Below are 21184 nucleotides of genomic sequence, written 5' to 3' on the forward strand. Positions count from 1 at the left end.
AATCTGTGAAAATCTTATATAATAAAAGGCTAATATGCAAATCAACCAAACGGCGGAATGACCAGTCGCTATAATGCACACAGACCACCAGGAGGCAGACACTAAACGCAGGAGCTGTCTCCTGGTGGTCAGTGCGCTCCCATGGGGGAGTGCCGCTCAGCCAGAAGCCCTGAGCCAGGCTCATAGCTGGCGAGCGCAGTTGCGGTGGCGGGAGCCTCTCGTATCTCCTGGACTGCAAGAGGGCCCAGGCCCGGCTGAAGGACCCCCCCGCCCCGGTGCACAAATTCATGCACTGGGTCTCTAGTTTGATTATAAAAATAAATGTTATGATAATGTATTATGACCTATAGGATAAGGAATTCGTAAGTTCATACTGACAGAAATAAATAAATAAACAAACAAACAAGAAGGGAATGCTCCACCTTACACCAGAATGCCAACGAACAAGTATAGAAAGAATGATGGATTTAGAAAATCATTATTTGGCAACTATCCTACTGATAAACAATTCAGGTTAAGAATCAATGGATGGCCGAAACCGGTTTGGCTCAGTGGATAGAGCGTCGGCCTGCGGACTGAAAGGTCCCAGGTTCGATTCCGGTCAAGGGCATGTACCTGGGTTGCGGGCATATCCCCAGTAGGAGATATGCAGGAGGCAGCTGATCCATGTTTCTCTCTCATCGATGTTTCTAACTCTCTATCTCTCTCCCTTCCTCTCTGTAAAAAATCAATAAAATATATTTAAAAAAAAAAAAGAATCAATGGATGATAAAACTAGTGGATGAGAGTTTAATGGCAAATCAGATATTTGAAATCTCAAAGTACTTCTCTGAAAAATACTTATTAATTACAAAGTGAAAAACATTTACTTTACAGAGTGAGAAACATGGTGGATACCAAATGAAGCAAGTGACCAAAGACAGCATTGTCAGGAATGGGACAAATAGATACCTTGTGCGCCTTGATGCATGGCACTGAGAACCCTACACCATTTCCATGGTATTCCTGCCCCAAATGGGGAGCCTCAGACAAATCCTAATAAAAAGACATTTTGCAAAATATAGACCATAAAACATAATTTTTTTTAAATTAAAAAATTTTCAAAAAAGAGGTGAAAAATAAAGACTAATAAAACTGTTCCAGGTTAAAAGAGACAAAAAAAGGCATGACAAATAAATGCAATGGATGACAGCAGAGTCACATGGAATCTCAACAGTGTCTACACTGACTCTAATTTTCAAGTTAACAGTTTGCTTATCTAACCAGTAGTTTCTAAACTCCTTAGCTGTCATCAATCTAAAATGTGTTTGTGCCACACCAAGGAATAAATCAAGCTCCTGTTTACCTTAAGTCCTACTTTACAATTTTTTTCTGGTATTCAAATGAGGAAATATAACTGTCGATCAATTCAGCAATTAAAGAATCAATGCAAAAGCAGAGAATAAAAAAGACTGAATTACAAAATCTAAAATAAATTCTGGTGAATTATCAGTTATAATGCAGGTCTTTAGCAATCATAATCATGGTATCTTTCCCATCACCTACACTTCTGTAAAATATCTTTTCAAATCAGTAATAACATTCATAATAGCAATAAGTTTGCCAGTAGAGGCCAAATGTTCTTACTGTTTATACGTTTATGACTTTTCCCAATTAGAAATGCCCACGTGCCTGCTGTGTGTGTGTTTAAGTGGCTCTGTATACTGTGAAGAAGTTGACATTGAAGTTGTACCACCCTTGCCAAAGGAATCAGCCTATCTTTATGCACGATTCAACAAAATTAAAAAGCTGACTGCCAAAGATTTTGCAGAAATACGTAAGTTAGTTTTAAATAAGATATTAATATTAAATCATGCTAGTATTTAACTCCTATAAACACAAAATTCTAGGTACTCATGGCCTATCACATCTAGGTGTATAGGTGTATTTTAAGTATCTACCACATTTCACAAAAATTCATTGATTTGTTGATGAATCTCCTTTCCATTCAGATATCCTCTGCCATCCTTCTTTACTGGTAATTTTGGTGTCTGTGTTGACAGCCCATTTTCCATATAGGCAAACTATGTCTTCTCAACCCCAATACTTCAAGATCCACTTGCTAGTCAGCAGCACCAATATAATCAGGATGCTTCTCCAATTACAATGTTTTATTTTCTACCTTCACTGTAAAAGCACAGAAACTGCTTTTCCTTACTTTAACTCACGGTTCTTAAATCTGACTGCATAATTTAAAATATCTGGGGAAGCATTTAAAAATTAACAGGCAGGAACTGGTCGGCGTGGCTCAGTGGTTGAGCGTTGACCTATGAACCAGGAGATCATGGTCCAGTTCCTGGTCAGGGCACATGCCCCAGTTGTGGGCACAATCCCCAGTGGGGGTGTGTGCAGGAGGCAGCCAATCAAGGATTCTATCTCATCACTGATGTTTCCATCTCTTTCTTGCTCTCCCTTCCTCTCTGAAATCAATAAAAATATATTTAAAATACCAGGCAGGCCCTAAGTCCCCAGAGGTTGAGGTCTGGGGAGAGGCCCCGGCATCATCAAAAACAACCAAACTCCTCAGATAATTCTAGTAGAGCTGGTGTCCTTCTTGAGTCATTCGCAATCTTGGCTTCTGGCATCCTAGCAAACCAATCCTCTGTCTTCTGCAGAGCCTAGTCCCAGTCCTGGGTCACTAATCCCTCATAAATTTTCTAGATGCCTATGTTGTCAAATGCTTCTGAGGAAAATCACACTGAAAAATGTACACTGGCCCCGCCCCACTACACATGTACAAGATTAACAGTAACTGGATTCATGCCGTTCTGGTGACTCCCACTGGCTGAAGTATAGTTGTTCCTCATTATTTGTGGATTCCACATTTTCAAACTCACTGGCTTGCTAAAATTTAGTTGTAATCCCAAAATCAATATTTGCAGCACTTTCACAGTCATTTGCAGACACATACACAGTGGCAAAAACAACTGAGTTAGCCAGTAGAGGTCGAAGGTGATGTTCTGACTTTTTGTTTCTGCTCTCATACTGTGAACCAGTCCTGTTCAGTCTTAGTGCCACAGTTTTCACATTTTTGTGATGTTTGCTGTTTAAAATGGCCCCTAAGTGTGGTGCTAAAGTGCTGTCTAGTGTTCCTAAATGCAAGAAGGCTGGCTGTGATGTGCCTTGTGAAGAAAATTCATGTGTTAGTAACCTTCATTCAAGTGTGAGCTCCAGTGCTGATGGCTACTGAGTTCAATGTTAATGTATCAACAGTATATACTAAAGGCTATAGCCCTACCTGGTTTGGCTCAGTGGATAGAGCGTTGACCTGCAGATTGATGTTTCTATATCTCTCTCATGGGTATGAATCCAGTCAAGGGCACATGCCCAGGTTACAGGCTCAATCCCTAGTAGGGGGTGTGCAGGAGGCAGCCGATCAACGATTCTCTGTCATCACTGACGTTTCTATCTCTCTCTCCCTCTCCCTTCTTCTCTGAAATCAGTTAAAAAAAAAAAAAGAAGTCTATAAAAAGAAACACACATAAAATTATGTATTGTTTGCTGATGAAAATGTGTGATCAGAGGGTTGAAGGAACCTAGCCCTGCATTTCCCCTGGGAGCCATAATGTTCCATATTTACTAATTCAGTGTTTGTGGTAATTTTATACACATGACTGTCCCATATAATGAGAAGCATTTTTGTCTGTTGTCAACCAATAAGGCATAGAACAATTCAGATAACATACCCACAATGACAATGCAACATGCCAGCAAAAAAGTTTGTGATTCTATTCAATCAAGTGTAATGCTTATTTTCCATGATTTGCAACAAGAATTTCTTTCAAACTGCCTGAGCATCCTGAAAATTCAGAATACAGTAGGACTCTACTAAATTCTCTTCTGAACCTGTCATTCTAGACTCCAGTTAGAAAGGCCATAAGTGAAAGCACAGAATAGATGCTCAGCATTAATTCAACAAAACTTCTTGAGCTACTAACAGTAGATACTCTACTAGACACTAAAAATATGGCTGAATGACCTGTTAAATACTTTTCTTCAGTCCACACAAATGAAAATTTAACTTCTTATTTTTGTATATTTTCTGTATACTTCCCCTTCAAGCTAATTTAAGAAGACTCGATTTTACGGGAAATTTGATTGAAGATATAGAAGACACTACTTTTTCAAAGCTTTCTCTGTTAGAAGAACTGACATTAGCTGAAAATCAACTATTGAAACTTCCAGTTCTTCCTCCCAAGCTTACTTTATTTAATGCAAAATACAACAAAATCAAGAGTAGAGGAATCAAAGCAAATACATTCAAAGTAAGTATTTTATAGTATGACTGAATACAGTATCAGTTTTATACAGCCAGGGATGATAGGATAAAAGAAAGAGAAGTTCTGGTCTAGAATTTGGTTTTATGTTTTAAGATAATTTTAATTTAATAAATGAAGACATTATTTACCTAACAAATAGCAACACCATTAGGCTCATTTATGCCTGTGCCTTACAAAATTATATAATCTTTATCTTATTTCATGGACTACTTTGTGTCTTATATTTTTCACTTGCTTACAAAGCAAATACTTATTTAAACAGACAGTAGAGGACGGGTGCACGGCATTCATGAATTGGGGAGTGGGGTCTCTTAGCCCAGCCTGTGCCCTCTCGCAGGCTGGGATCCCTCTCACAATCCAGGACCGCTGGCTCCTAACAGCTCACCTGCCTGCCTGCCTCATCGCCCCTAACACCTCTGCCTGCCTGCCTCATCGCCCCTAACTGCTCCCCTGCTGGCCTGATCACTCCTAACCGCCTCTGCCTCAGCCCCTGCTCCCAGGACACAGGCTTCCCTCCTCCGGCCAGGCGCAGGCACCCAGGACCCAGGCATCCCTGCCTCTGCTGGCCATAAGCACCTGGGACCTGGGCCGGCTTCGCCCGGGCCAGCTGCAGGCGGCCAGGACCACGGGCTGCTTCACCCCAGGCCTGGCTTTGTCAGGAAGGACGACCAAAAGGTCGTCCACAAAATGTCTAGTCTAATTAGCATATTACCCTTTATTAGTATAGATGGTTCACAGCCGCATGGAACCAAGACCTCCAAAAGGGAGTTTTCCTGCCTTTTTCCTTACAATATGAGTAATTTACTAATGCCAGAAAAAATAAAGTTATAGAAGTGAATTTTAATTTTAATACTTCAACATATTAGACCATAAAATTTTATAGCCTTCCTTTTGAATCCCATGATGGCACCAAAAACAAAATTATCTATGTAGTAAAAATTACTTTTCTTAATTTAGTATTTCAAGGAAATGTATGTACAGGAAAAGGGGAAGGTGTGTGACTTTGGTAGCCAGGTTGTCTTGAAATGCATAGTCTATAGAGAAGTAATCATCTCAGCCCAGAAAGGAACCCCAGATAAAGGATCATGCTATTGTTGACAAGAGAAAACCTCATTCAAAAAGGTTTGTAACTTGTAATGATAAGCACCTAAAACTATCAAATATTCATTATCATAAATTAATGATAATCACACAATGTACAATCTATCCACAAACATATGTGTCAGAAAATGTAAAAATATTCCACTTTTCTCCTATTTCTGTCTACAATTAAGGGACCCTCTTTCTACTTTAAGGGGCATACTAGAGATAAATCAAAGTTTCACAGAATTTAATGGATTTAGGGGACTTTTGAAAACAAACAAAAACCACCTTAGCTGGTTTGGGTCAGTGGATAGAGCATTGGCCTGCGGACTGAAGGGTCCTGGGTTCAATTCCAGTCAAGGGCACATGCCTGGGTTGTGGGCTCGATCGCCAGTAGGGGGCATGCTGGAGGCAGCCGAACAATGATTCCCTTTCATCATTGATGTTTCTACCTCTCTCTTCCCTTTCCCTTACTCTCTGAAATCAATAAAAATGTTTGAAAGAATAAATGAATAAAAACAAAAACCCCTGTAAGTTGAAGATAAATAATTCTATCCAGTAAGCCTTTGAATAACTGGCATTTTAAAGACCTACAGGAACTGATCAACATTTCAAAAAGGAATGTTTGAATATTTTGCATTTTACACATGCATTACAATAGGGATTCATGACAAGTTGACATGGAAATGATAAACTCAGCTACCTTGCAGTTTGGCTTAACACTCTAGGCTGCAAAAGCCACTGGTAAATCCAGTTACTCTAACCCAGGGGTGGGAAACCTTCTTTCTGCCAAGGGCCATGTGGATATTTATAATATCATTTGCAGGCCACACAAAATTATTAACTTAAACATTATCCTGCTATACTTGGTCAAACATTTAATTAACTCACCCCTAATGCATTGGCAGGGCCAGACCAAATTATTTTCAGGCCTTATAGGGCCCTCGGGCTGGAGGTACCCACCTCTGCTCTACCTCAAGTGAAGAGGGCCCCTGGGCAAGACAGGAACTTGGGGTCCATATGGTGAATGATGAAATGCTAAGGAAGTATCAATAACAGCAAATTAATTCTAAAAAATTAAAATTTGCAAATTCTGCTACAGGATGTACATCAGAGATAAGGTAAAAGATTAATGTCAGGGGAAACTACATCTTGAAATCATTATAAAATTATACTCAACTAGAGGCCCAGTGCTTTAAATTCGTGCACAGGGGGTCCCCTGAACCCAGCCTGCACCCTCTCCAATCCAGGACCCCTTGGGGGATGTCCAACTGCCAGTTTAGGGCAATCCCAGGGATCGGACATCCCTCTCACAATCTGGGACCGCTGGCTCCTAACTGCTCATCTGCCTGCTGGCCTGATCACCCCTAACTGCCCCCCCACCCCCGCCAGCCTGGTTGCTCCCAACGGCCCCCCTCTGCCGGTCTGGTCACCCCTAACTGCCTCCTGCCAGCCTGGTCGCCCCCAACTACCCCTCCACCAGCCTGGTCACCCCCAACTGCCCCTCCACCAGCCTGGTCACCCCCAACTGCCCCCCCCCTTGCTGGCCTAGTTGCCCCACGCAGCCTGCTGTTCAGTTGTTTGGTCATCCCTCACTAAGCCCCCTGCCAGCCTTGTCGCCCCACACAGCCTTGCTGTTCGGTTGATACTCTTACTGTGACGGCGTCCTGGGCAATTTGCATATTCCTCTATTATTAGTATAGATAACTGGGTTACTGGTCATGATATCAAACCCTTGGGGGGGGTTTTTTTACTAAAAAAGTATTTAGTAAATAGCTTTGGGAAACATCTTACCAACAAGCATATACACCTCTTAGGAATATTCGTTTTGCCATAAATTGGACCTAAAATGGGAAGTTCTGGAGGTTCAAGACAAGTTATGAGAGCACCAGGATCCACCTGTAATCCTGTATAGGGACTGTCCCATTGGCTGCTCCTAAGACAAAGTCAAAGGGCCCCAGACACTGGTGTGAGGGCCGAGTCGGGCACCGCTGGGTCTCCAGCAGAGGTCTACTGCCCTTCGTAAGAGACAAAGTACACCATTTGTGAGGCCAAAAATACCCCCAAAGCCAAAACACTCTAATAGCAATGATAAATAGTACGGACATGTCTCTGTCAGTACCAATTTGTATATCCATGTGGACATACATGAGTGTGTAGCACTGGAACCCTATGAAGAAATGCACTGACCTCACTGAAGTAAAAGTGCCTTTCCTTGCAGAAACTGAGTAACCTGTCCTTCCTCTATTTGGACCACAACGCGCTGGAATCTGTGCCTCTTAATTTACCAGAAAGCCTACGTGTAATTCATCTTCAGGTAGGACTGCACCTTTCAAATACCTGACTTTAATTTAAATTACTAACGATCAGTCTTATGGCTCATTATAAAACGCACATTCACAGGTAAATTTTATCAAAAGTATCACTATGAGCCCAATGCACTCTCCGCCCACCAACCCGGGTTCTGTCCAGAGCACTTGAAAGGACCAGCAACACCAGGTCTGAGGCCTGCTCTCAGAGGGTGTTAGTCCCGAGCTGTGCAGTGTCTCCTAGTTAACCTGGCACATGGATTTGAAGTTGGGGGACACTTAAACCTTGGGCTTAAGTTTCTTTCTCTAAATAGCAATAAATCTTTGCTTTTGAAGCCTTTCCAACTGACTTTACTGTTCAACATCAACTTAAGGTAAAGAAAAGTGAAGAGGGTATAAAAATAAACTAAAATTGATCTTTCAGCATTATAAGAATTCCTATTTGTTCTTTTTACTTATTTAAAGGTTACTTAAGGGCATAGTATGCATTTTGCGCTGACACTCTAGAATAGGATACATTTTTCCAGCTAGTATAATAGCAAGTTGTCTGTTCTTCCAAAGTCATGCTGTAGACTTAAAAGTAAAGGCTGACCTTGCACAGAGAGGGTTTAATTACCATGATGATGGATACACACTATGTACAATACAGTAGTTTAAAAATCACTTTTTAGATAAAATATTTTGAGATCCCATTGCATGGCATACAAAAGATTGATTTCAGCTATCTGAATACCTTTTCCCTTTTGTTTTCCAGTTTAACAACATAACTTCAATTACAGATGATACATTCTGCAAGGCTAATGACACCCGTTATATTCGGAACCGCATTGAAGAGATACGCTTGGAGGGAAATCCCATCGCCCTGGGAAAGCATCCCAACAGTTTTATCTGCTTAAAAAGATTACCTGTAGGCTCATACTTTTAACCACTATTAGTGCAGCATATAAACTAAAGCACACACATACTTATAATCTATCTCAACAATGTCTAAAGGAGCATAAATACCTGTTTAATATTAACTTTGTTTCCCACTATGAAGGAATTTTTTGTTTTAAGCAAGTATGTTCAAAAGCTTACATATAAGTAAGAAGTAAGTCTGAATCTCTAAGTTTAAAACAACGTAATGAGAAAATATTTAAACAGTACTACAAAATCTTTGTAGGCTATAGCAGAGCGCCATTTAAAAGGTATATTTTTATGCAAATACCCAAAATTAAGAAGCATTATTTCTATTACTAATGAAGTAAAAGGATAAGTCCAAGAAACTTTCAACTGTTTGTCTTTTCTGGCCTTTACTGGATCCCTAAAAGTAGTTAAGGCTGACATTCCAAAAACTCTGAAAAGCTAAATATTTCCAGTGATCTCCCATTTTTCTTTTATAATTCAGACATTATTCATTATGAAGGAGAAACTCTTTCTTTCTATTAAGGCAGCTATTATCTTTTTACTTAGCCTGAGAAATAGGGTATAGTCTCATAGGTAAAACTTTCCAAATAAAGTATAATTTTACTCTGATAAAGAGCTAATATAGTCATGTTCAATGTTATTCTGCTTTGTAGTCACACAGTTAAAGGTTTCAGTAAAACAGTATAGAAATCTCTTTCTTCTACATTAACATTCTAAATCTAGTATAAAATATTTTAAGAAGCCAAGAAGATAAAAACCAGTATGCTTGAGGGAAAAAAAAAAGTCCATCCCATTTCTCAGAAAACAGCTATAAAGTTCTCTATTGTAAAGGCTTACAAATATGATAAATACTGCAAAACATTTTCTTTTTTACGTTACAGGAATGGGGAATCTTATCAATAAATTTGTCCAAATGTAAGACATAAAAACCAAATGAATTCCATGGTGTTATTACATACCACCCTCCCATCCACCCATACACATCCCCGTTCACCCAAACAGACCTTATATTCACAAGAAAGTTTCTGGGGAACATTTTCTATAGATCCATAAGCAACTAATACATTTAATGGTGAGAATTCATCTTCAATCTAATAGTGAAGACTTATGATGACACAATGCTGTCAGATTAGTTTCTAACGTAACTTTACATTTGTCCAAACCCCATTCAAAAGTCTTTATCTCCACATTATTTTGGAGTTACATACAAAATTATCAGTGCTTCAGAAACATGACTGAACTGTGTATATAAAAATTACCGCAAAAAAAAAAAATTATCAACATTGGCCCAACCCAGTTTGGCTCAGTGGACAGAACACTGGCTGCGGACTGAAGGATTCCAGCAAGGGCATGTGCCTTGGTTGCAGGCTCGATCCCCGGGCCCTGTGCAGGAGGCAAGCAATCAATGTCCATGTTTCTCTCTCTCTCCTCCTCCCTTCCACTCTCTAAAAATCAATGGAAAAATATCCTCAGGTGAGGCTTAACAACAACAATAAAATTACTGACATTGTTTCCAATATAAACTGTACATTAGAATCAAGCTGGTCTCTGTATATTATTCCCAGAACAAATAGTTATTCCTATTTTTAAGCATTTGCTTCCATTTGTTTCCATTTTTCCCCTACCTAGAATGACCTCCTATCTGTTTTTCATTTTTTCCCCAATTTGTCAAGGCTGACCCCAAAATAAAACTTTTTCATTAAACAATCTGTGATCTTTTAAGGCCATAATAATTACCTCATAACACTATTAACTCATTCATGTATTTTATTTCAGTAACTGATAATCATGACTATTATACTGCTTTCTCATTATTTTGTGTGCATGCCTCATTTCTCAATGACTGAAGCTCACTGAGCACATAAATATTCCCTTTATACTTTCAAAGTCCTAGCATGATAGTGAGTACATTTAATTGAAGATAAAATAAACAGTGCAAAATAAAACCCATTTAAACAGAAGGGCTCTGTTGTATTTGAAAAAAATAGAATCTTTATGTTATCATAATCCTGATTAAATTAAAGGAAATAAATTGTAAGTTTATCTGGAAAAATAAACTTGATGAGAGCTAACTGATGGGGTCAAAAGTGGGAAAATGGCCCTGGGTGGCAAACTTGAAAGAACAAAACTGGAGGATTCACACATGCTCCTTTCAGATGCAACTACAGAGATACACTAATTAAAAGTGTGGTATTGGTATAAGGACAGACATAGCGACCAATGGAATATTATAGAGAGCCCAGAAACAAACCTTTACGCATATATATATATATTTTCAAATGATTTTCAACAAAGGTGCCAAGACCACTCAATAGGAAAAGGACAGTCTCTTCCACAAACAATGCTGGAAAACTGAATAAGCACATGCAAAAGAATGAGGTTGGATCCTTAGCTTACAAACTAAACACCTAAACTTAAGGGCTAAACTATAAAACTCTTTTTTAAAAAATATATTTTATTGATTTTTTACAGAGAGGAAGGGAGAGGGATAGAGAGTTAGAAACATCAATCAGCTGCCTCCTGCACATCCTCCACTGGGGATGTGCCCACAACCAAGGTACATGCCCTTGACTGGAATCGAACCTGGGACCTTTCAGTCCACAGGCCGGCACTCTATCCACTGAGCCAAACCAGTCAGCGCGACTATAAAACTATTAGAGAAAAATCTTTATGACATTAAATTTGACAATAATATTTTGGATATGGCATTAAAAATAGATAATTTGGCTTCTTCAAAATTAAAAACTTTCATGCATCAAAAGACATTCTCAAGAGAATGAAAAGACAATCCAGGGGATGGGAGAAAATATTTACCAATTATGTATCAGATAAGGGATCAATATCTAGAATATATGAAGAACTACAACTCAACAATAAAAACTCCAACAATCTGATTCAGTGCGGAAAGGCCTTGCATAGATATTTCTCCAAAGACAACATACAAATAGCCCATAAGCACATGAAGAGATGCTCAACATTGCTGGTTACTGAGAAAATGCAAATCAAAACCACAATGAGGCCCTAGTTGATTTGCTCAGTGGATAGAGCATCGGCCTGTGAACTGGAGGGTCCCGAGTTCGATTCCAGTCTAGGTCACGTCCTCGGGTTACAGGCTTGATCCCCAGTAAGGGGCATGCAGGAAGCAGCTGATCAATGATTCTCTCTCATCATTGATGTTTCTATCTTTCCCTCTCCCTTCCTCTCTGAAATCAATAAAAATATTTTTAAAAACCACACACACAGACAATGAGAATACCACTTCACACCCATTAGGCTGGCTATGACAAAAAAAGAAAAAAACCCACCCAAATTAACAACTGGATATGAAGGAATTGGAAGCCTTGTACACTGATGTTGGAAATGTAAAATGGTACAGCTACTATGGAAACAAACATGCAGTTCTTAAAAAATATTAAAGATAGACTTGCCATATAATCCAGGAATTCCACTCGCAGGTTATACTTAAGAGAACTGAAAGCAAGGATTCGAACAGATATAATGGTTATTGTACACCTTGCTTCATAGAAACATTTTCGTAATAACCAAAAGATAGAAACACCCAGCTGTCCATCAACAGATGGATGGATCAACAGAATGTGATAAAGCACATAAAATGGAATACTATTCAGCCTAAAAAGGAAGGAAATCATGACATATGCAACCACACAGATGAGCCTTGAGGACATTATGTTACCTGAAATAAGCCTGGCAAAGGGCTAATTTTAGGATTCTGCTTCAATGAGGTAACCAGAGTGGTCAAATTCATAGAAACAGAAGCTAGAATGCTAGTTCCCGGAAGCTGCGGGAGAAGGAAATGGCAAGTTACCATATAATGGGGACAGAGTTTCAGTTTGGAATAATGAAAAACTTCTGGAGCTAGATATTGACATGATTGTACAACAATGTGACTGTTTCTTTCCATTGTAGTAAACTTATCACCATAGAAGTGCTCTGCCTACAGGAAAAACACACAATTATACTTCACACCTGCATGGAAAGCACCTGGAGGTGAACTGGCTTTGGAAATGGGACTAGTGCTCACATTCCCCACAACCCACCCAAATGTATAAACAACCAACCACATTAGGTAATTCATAACTATAACTGGCGGCATATTCCTCAATCATTTGTGAAGAAGAACTATTTAATTGTTCTGGTGCCAAGAGCACCCGAAAGTAAACGAGATAATCAAGAGAACTCTTCAAGGGACCACAGTACAGATACAGATATTAGCATGTTTCATTCTAAAGAAAACCCTATGCCTGACAGATTTTATTAGTTCAACCAAACTGAATGCAAATAATCTATACTAATAAAGGGTAATCCGCTGATTAGACAGGACAACTTCCAGACGTCCATCCAGACAAAGCACAGCAGCTGCGCCTTGGCTGGCGGCGCGGGAGAGGCCTCGCATGGGTCAGTCCAGCACCTCAGCCCCTTTCACAGAGGCAGAGGGAGAGGGGGCTGCGCAGCGACGCAGGCCCAGGCCCGGCGCCAGGCCTCCACAGAGGCTGGGCGGGGTGCGACCTGCTGTGTCTCAACCTCCCACAGCCCCTCCCACAGCCCCTCCCACAGCCAACCTGGCCCCAGATCACCCCCCACCCACCAGTGGGCAGGGGACAGGGCCAGAACTAAGAAGGGAGGGCCGACAGCCAGCAGTCAGTTGGCCGGCAGTCAGTCGCAGTGGCCGCTGGCAGTGGCAGCAGCAGCGGGGTGATGGGGGTGGCGCCTTCCCATGATCAGGCCAGTCGCCTCCCACAGAGAGAGGCCAGACTGCGGCTTAGGCCCGCTCTCCAAGCCCACTCTCCACAGGGAGTGGGCCTACGCCATCAGTAGGACATCCCCTGAGGGCTCCCGGACTGTGAGAGGGGGCAGGCCGGGCTGGGGGACAGCCCGCCAGTGCATGAACTTTCGTGCACTGGGCCTCTAGTAATAATAATAATAGAAAACAAAACAAAGGAGAGTTACTGGCTCTTGGAGAAACCTGAACCTTGAGAGCCTACTTATGCTGACTCTTTCAGAGCTGGTTTTTGTGTGGATCACTGATGTTAATAATTTGATGCTATCCAACTATGTAGAACCTGGAGGATTACAATGCAGCCAAACATAATTCTAGTTATGCCAGAAAACAAACAAAAGGAACAAAAAGGAGTTTTTTAATATATCAGGATCAGACTTAAGAATCATTACTTTGTAAGAATCAGGGTGTAGTATTTAAACTTGAAATATTGATAATTAAGAAGCTTGAAATACAAAGGCTAACTCAGGAAGATCATACTGCTATGTGATAAGCATGCTACAATTTTATTCTTTTTTTAAAAAGACTTTTTAAATTGACTCTTAGAGACAGAAGGGAGAGGGGAGAGAGAGAAACATTCATCAGCTGCCTCCTGCCCAGGCAGGCATGTGCCCTCACCAGAAATCGAACAGGCAAGCTTTTGGTACACGGGATGTGATGCCCAACCAACAGAGCCATACCAGTTGGGGCTCTTTATTAGCCTCTGTCATTTCACTTTAAGTACCCCTGATAAATTAATTTTTTAAAATGTGTATTATAAAACATATAAAAATATAACTACACTTCTTTCAAGATATTCCATCATAAAGATTCACTGATTTGTACAAAAGCATGCCTCCTTCATTTATTCCAAATAATTGCAAATTCCAGAAGCCAATTAAATTTTTCTTGTTTAAAAACTTTAAGGAAAGAATGTTATGTTAAATCTCCAAATTAAAATGAGTTTCATGCCAAAACCGGTTTGGCTCAGTGGATGGAGTGTCGGCCTGTGGACTGAAGGGTCCCAGGTTCGATTCCTGTCAAGGGCATGTGCCTCGGTTGCGGGCACATCCCCAGTAGGAGATGTGCAGAGGGTAGCTGATCGGTGTTTCTCTCTCATCGATGTTTCTAACTCTCTCCCTTCCTCTCTGTAAAAAATCAATAAAATATATTTTTTTTAAAAAATGAGTTTCACTTTTTCATCATATGTTTAAATTTGAAGACTTTAGACACTACCTTGAAATGTTTAAATGTGCGCTTCCGATATTCACACCATTCCACAAAAAAGTGCAGGCTTCGGAAAAACATAAACAAATCTCTTCTTTCTTCTGCTCTGTAGGAATAAAAAAGTTTCTAATTAATAAATATTATTAAATGAGAGGTCCAACCTGGCTTTATTCAATATTCTTTTTTTATAGATCCTTCACTAAAGCTAAAGAAAATATTAGATATATTTCTACATACTGAACTCTGCACTTTCGAGTGTGTGCCTGTGTGGTTGCTAATGCAACTTTTTCAGCCTGGAATGCCCTTTTCCCCATCTGCAAATGTTTAAATCCTACCCATCTTTCAAGGCACCACTCAGATGCCACATTCTCCTTGGAATTTTACTTGATAACTGTGGTAGAATAAAGAATATATCTTGTTTTGTCCCTAGTTGCTGGCACAGAGCTTCAAAAACCCTTAAAAGTCCCGAGTGCCAGGAGTGCCTTTGTGATGTGAATGACTCAAGGTGACCCCTAGATAGCCTCCAGATAGGGACTGGTCACCAGAATCACCAACCACTCGATCAAAGAGATTGAAACTTTGGGCCAACCAGACCTCTAGGAAGGAGAGAGGGTGGGAGGAGCTCAATCACATGGGCAATCATTTAATCAAATATCAATAGGTAAGGAAACACCAATAAAAAATCTGGACAACAAAGCTCAGTGGAGCTGGAGGCTAATGTGCATGGATTCTGCAAGAAAGGGCGCAAAAGTCTACATTTCTCCTCATACCCCACCCCACCCCTGCCCCAGACCATGCCTAGTCATTGTTTCCATTTGGCTGTTTCTAGGTTGTACCTTTAATAATAAAATCACAGTTTTTAGTATAACATTTTTCAGTGAGTTTCTTGAGTCTCAGCAAATTATCAAATCTGAGGGGGCTTGCCCTAGCTGCTCTGGCTCAGTGAATAAAGCATCAGCCTGCGGACTAAAGGGTCCTGGGTTTGATTCTAGTCAAGGGCACATGCCAGAGTTGCAGGCTCTATCCCCAGTAGGGGGCGTGCAGGAGGCAGCTGATCAATGATTCTCTCTCATCTTGATGTTTCCATCTCTCTCTCTCTCTCTCTCTCTCTCTCTCTCTCTCTCTCTCTCTTTCTGTCTCTCTCTCTCTCTTTCGTCGTCTCTGAAATCATTAAAAATATATTTTAAAAATATCTGAGGGCGCTGTGGGAACACTCAAATGATTGCTAAGTAGGTCAGACATGCAGGGGCCCCTGAGACTTGTGCTGGCATATGAAATGGAGCAGTCTTGTGGAGGATTTTGCCCTTAACCTGTGAGTCATGATTAAACTGAATTGAAGGACACCCACTTGGTGTCAGAAAATTATTGTCTGGACAATGATCTCACCACTACACCACATGTTCTATTCTAAAATCACTAGAAATATTTTCTGTGCCTATGAGTTTGTGGACAAAAAGGGGCCACATACTAACCTGTGTGGAGGTCTTGCAAACTAAGAGATCTAAAGTTAGACCACAAAGAATGGTCTCATGTTTTGACTGTTAATTATCCTGTACCCACCTAAGTAAAAGAAACATGAGTCTATCATTTTAATTTTTATCCAATCCCAGGGGTCTCCCTGCTTTGCTTTTTCCTGACTCCCTAATCTATCACCAATGAATTTCATGTAACCCACTTACGTCTCCTCCTTTTATTGTAATGTATAAAAATAGGTTAAAACCTGCCATACTCCAGAGCAATGCCATTCTCTGAAGCATTATATTAATTCTTTGAGATTCTGCTTTCCAGCACTTGTCGACAGTTTTGTTCAAATAAACTCACAAAAATTCTTTACAGGTTTGAATGTTTTTTATGTTAACAAGTTCCCATAGGAATTTATCTTAATTTTGTTACTACTATACCTATTGTTATACTGGCACCCACAAGCACAAGCAACTTGTAGGTAATATGTGTGTATTCATTTAATCATTCATTCAGTAAGTGTTGGAGTAAAGTTCCCATCCTAATCATGATAGATCTAAAAGCACATTCCTCCCAGACTCCCATTAATGATAATTTAGAACCACTGATATAAGGCACATAAGAAGTAATGAAAGATTCTGAAATGTGGACAGAAGGCAGAATGGGTTGAGACTTCAGGAATTAAGGGAGGATCAGGTGTTCGGTTTCCAGAGGTTTGTTTTTGCCTCTTGTATATCCCAAATGAACACTAGAGGAGACTGCAACCCAAAACTGCCATAGGGTAGAGTTTTAAAAAAGGCCCAGGGAAACATTTCTCCCCTCTAGCAGCAGAGATCATGTAAGATAAAAGAAAAGGGAGGACACTGATCTTGGTAATTGTTAGGATGAACTTCCCCTAATTTCTCCTGCTTGGACATGTTTTCTGAAATATACACTGAGTGGCCAGATTATTATGACTGACCAGATTATTATGACCACCCCATCAGTACTTCAATGACACTTCCAAAAATAATGAATATTGAAAACTTGCTAAGCAAATACTCTCAAGGTTTTATTATTATTTGCGTAACTAATTCACTTCATTGTACTGATGGGGTGGTCATAATAATCTGGCCGGTCATAATAATCTGGCCACTCAGTGCATAGTGTTATAAGCCTTTCCCATGGCATGGGGAGGACCACCTATGCCTGCAGAAGCAAGATAAGAACTCCTCTCCGACTGACTGACCCATGCATTCTCCTCCCTCCCCTCCACTTGACTGACTTGTCCACCCACACCCTGACCCTATTTTTCTACTTCTACCCTATATAAGAGAACCTAAGCACGCCCTTGGGGCTGACACCAACACACTGGTCTTAATTTGACACCAAAAGCTAAGGCAACAAAAGCAAAATAAACAAGGGACTACATCAAACTAAAAAATTTCTGCAGAGTAACAAAAACCGTCAACAGAATAAAAAAGAATGTACCAAATGGAAAAATATATTTCCAAAGCAAGTATCTGATAGGGATTAATATCATAAATATATAAAGAACTTATATAATACAATAGCAAAAAATAACAAAACCAAACAAACAAAAAACAATCCCATTAAAAAATGGGTGGAGTACCTAAAGCAGTGGTTCTCAACCTTCCTAATGCCGTGACCCTTTAATACAGTTCCTCATGTTGTGGTGACCCCCAATTTCATTGTTACAAATTGAACATAATTAAAGCATAGTGATTAATCACAAAAACAATATGTAATTATATATGTGTTTTCCGATGGTCTTAAGCAACCCCTGTGAAAGGGTCATTCGACCCCCAAAGGGGTCACGACCCACAGGTTGAGAACCACTGACCTAAAGAAACATTTTTCCAAAGAAGACATACAACCAAAGGACTTATATGCGTGCATATTAGTATAACCAATGGACACGACACTGGGGAGGTGGGGACTTGTCCTGGGGGGTGTGAGTGGCCGGGGAGGGGTCAATGGGGGAAAAAGGAGACATATGTAATACTTTAAACAATAAAAGGAAGGAAGGAAGGAAGGAAGGAAGGAAGGAAGGAAGGAAGGAAGGAAGGAAGGAAGGGAGGAAGGAAGGAAGGAAGATGGACAACAGGCACATTAAAAAGTACTCAACATCACTAATCTCAGGAAAATGGAAACCAAAACCACAATGAAATATTACCTCATGCCTGTCAAAATGGCTATTATAAAAGACTAGAGGCCCGGTGCACGAATTCGTGCACGAGTGGGGTCAGCCGGCCCGCTTCTATTGGGGCCGATCAGGCCGGGCCGGCCATGGGGAGGGGCTGTGGCGGTTGGTCGGCTGGCCCCGCCCCCCGGTTGAACTCCCGGTCAAACTCCCAGTAGAAGGGACAATTTGCATATTGGCCTTTTATTATATAGTACTAGAGGCCCAGTGCACGAAATTCGTGCACGGATAGGGTCCCTAGCAACTGCCAGCTGCTGGCCAGGACCTCCCTTCCGCCGGCTGTCTGCTGCCACCTCCGGCTGGGGCCTCCCTTCCCCCAGCTGCCTGCCACCACCGCCGGCCAGGGCCTCCCTTCCCATGGTTGGCTGGCCCTGCCCCCTTGTCAAACTCCCAGTCCAGGGGACAATTTGCATATAAGGCTTTTATCATATAGGATAAGAAATAACAAGTGTTGACCAGAATGTGGAGAAAAGTGAACCCTTGTGCACTGCTGGTGAAAATGTAAACTGGTAGAGGCATATGAAAACTGTATGGAGTTTCCTCAAAAAATTACAACTACAATGATCATATATGATCCACCAACTCCACTTTTTGGAAATTATCTAAAAGAAACAAAAACACTAACTTGAAAAAATATATGCACTCTCATGCTTACTGCAACATTATTTACTGTAGCAAAGACATGCAAATAACATATCTATCAATGAGTGAATGGATAACAAAAATGCATGCTCATACATGGAATATTATTTATTCACAAAGATATATGCACCACTATGTTCACTGCAGCATTACAGTGGCCAAGACATGGAAAGAACAAAACCATTCTTTAATTTAGTATTCAATAAAGAAGACATGGTACATCTATACAATGGAATACTACACAGGCATAAGAAAAAATGAAATTTTTTCTGACAACATGGATTAGTTTTGAGAATATTATAGAAAGCAAAATAAATCTGTCAGGAAAAGCTAAGAACCATATGATTTTTCTCATAAGTGGGATCTAAACTGAAACTCATAGACATAGAAAATAGCATGGTGGTTACAAGAGGGAAGTGGGTGCAGGAGTAGTAAAAGGTAGAGGGGACCAAATATATGGTAATGGAAGGTGATTTGACTTTGGGTAATGGGCACACAATGCAACATACCAATCACATGAAATGTACACCTGAAACCTATATGACCCTATCAACCAATGTCACCCCAATAAATTTAATTTAAAAAAAACACTAGCAAAACAAATTCAGCTATATATTAAAACAACCATACACCATAATCAGTTGGGATTTCATCCAGGGATGCCAACTTGGTTCATTTGCAAATCAATACACCACATAAAGAAAAAGAAAAAGAAAAATCATACGATCATATCAATAGAAGCAGAAAGAGCATTGCCGGGAGCCGGTCCATCCTTGCTGTTTCAAGGGACCTGGCATATATGGCATATTGTTCTTAATATGTTTGCTCACCTTCTTGGCACTATGTGTTTTAACCAAGGTCTCCTCTCTGAGAAAGGTTGTTTCCCCAGGTAGGGATTTTCCCCTGAAGTTAGGGAGGGAATAAAACCTCTTAACTAAGTACCAGGCGGGTAATTAATCACTTTAACTACGAACAATCATGCTTAAGCTACATAATCTTTACTCCCTGGAATGAAGATAAGAAACGCCCTAACCTTTGTAATAGAGATTGATAGGATTGAATAAACTGGTATAAATACAGATGCAACAAGACAGCAAGACACAGAACTTAGAATACAGAGCTTAGAACACAGAACTAAGAAGACAGAACCTACACAGAACCTACAGACAGAAGAACTTCGCTGGAGAGAGCATGGCAAAAGATCCTGGACTGAACCTGACTACAGAAATTGGCAAGAGAACCTGACTAGAATCTGGTGACTGAACCTGGCTGGAGAACCTAGCGAGGGAACATGGCTACAGAACCTGGCTGGAGAACCTGGAGAACCTAGCAAGAGAACATGGACACAGAACCTGGCTGGAGATACTAACCAGAACTTGGCTGGAGATCCAAAGCAGAACCTCTCTGGAGATCCAGACCAGAACTTGGCTGGAGATCCTGGCTAGGCTGCTGATCAACTGAACACTGTCTCCGTGTCCTTCCTTCTTCACCGACTCCATCCACACCTTTGGGGACCCCTGGACCTGCTGGGGTTGGACCCCAGCAGAGCATTTGATAAAATCCAACATAAAGATCTCAGAGAAATGGCAATGTGAGAGGTCCCCTTGGTCTCTCCCACTGATATTACAACAATTTGAATAGCTATCATTCAACAAAGGATTCAATACTCAACACATAAACACATCTGAGATATCTGTGCACTGAAACATCTGAAGGTGGGCAAGTGGAGTAAACCAAGAGGAGGAAAGAGCTGAGTTGGTTCCCTGGACACAGCCCAGAGCTCACTGTTGGTCTCAGGAGAAGGAATAAGGTTGTAATGCACTCCCTTAGCTAGGAGGCGCATACAGGTGCAGTGAGCATTCCTGGTCAGTATGTGCTGTGGATGAGCCCAGTGATTTGGGCAGGGACAAAGAACAGAAGTGAAATGGTCTGAAGGCCACTATCACCAGGCAGAAAAACAAAGTCAACGAGACTGGCTGCCTCATCCCACCTCCCAGAGTGGCAGTGGACCACAGAAGAAGCTGTATGCTAAGTGTCGGGCTGCAGACCACAATGTCTGGAATTTTGAGAAATGGAACCACAGAAAGTTTTTTTAAAAAAAATATATTTTATTGATTTTTTACAGAGAGGAAGGGAGAGAGATAGAGAGTTAGAAACATCGATGAGAGAGAAACATTGATCAGCTGCCTCCTGCACACCCCCTACTGGGAATATGCCCGCAACCAAGGTACATGACCTTGACCGGAATCGAACCTGG

At 40.7% G+C, this 21184-nt stretch overlaps 2 protein-coding genes across 4 annotated transcripts in view; one reads left to right on the top strand and one right to left on the bottom strand.

Annotated features, from left to right (window-relative positions):
• OGN (osteoglycin) overlaps positions 1-9999 on the top strand; it is a 23358-nt gene extending 13359 nt beyond the window's left edge. Inside the window, exons 3-6 of the mRNA XM_036311223.1 lie at positions 1658-1816; positions 4102-4304; positions 7624-7719; positions 8466-9999. Of these exons, the coding sequence (XP_036167116.1) occupies positions 1658-1816; positions 4102-4304; positions 7624-7719; positions 8466-8636 (629 nt within the window). The 3' untranslated portion in view covers positions 8637-9999. The remainder of the gene's footprint in view (positions 1-1657; positions 1817-4101; positions 4305-7623; positions 7720-8465) is intronic.
• LOC118657345 (centromere protein P) overlaps positions 1-21184 on the bottom strand; it is a 255966-nt gene that overhangs the window by 179927 nt on the left and 54855 nt on the right. For all 3 annotated transcript variants that reach the window (XM_036311222.1, XM_036311221.1, XM_036311220.1), the window contains one exon: positions 14631-14727. In XM_036311222.1, coding sequence (XP_036167115.1) covers positions 14631-14727 — 97 coding nt within the window. The remainder of the gene's footprint in view (positions 1-14630; positions 14728-21184) is intronic.

Source organism: Myotis myotis, unplaced genomic scaffold (genome assembly GCF_014108235.1).
Source record: "Myotis myotis isolate mMyoMyo1 unplaced genomic scaffold, mMyoMyo1.p scaffold_m19_p_52, whole genome shotgun sequence".
In the NCBI taxonomy this organism is placed as follows: domain Eukaryota; kingdom Metazoa; phylum Chordata; class Mammalia; order Chiroptera; family Vespertilionidae; genus Myotis; species Myotis myotis.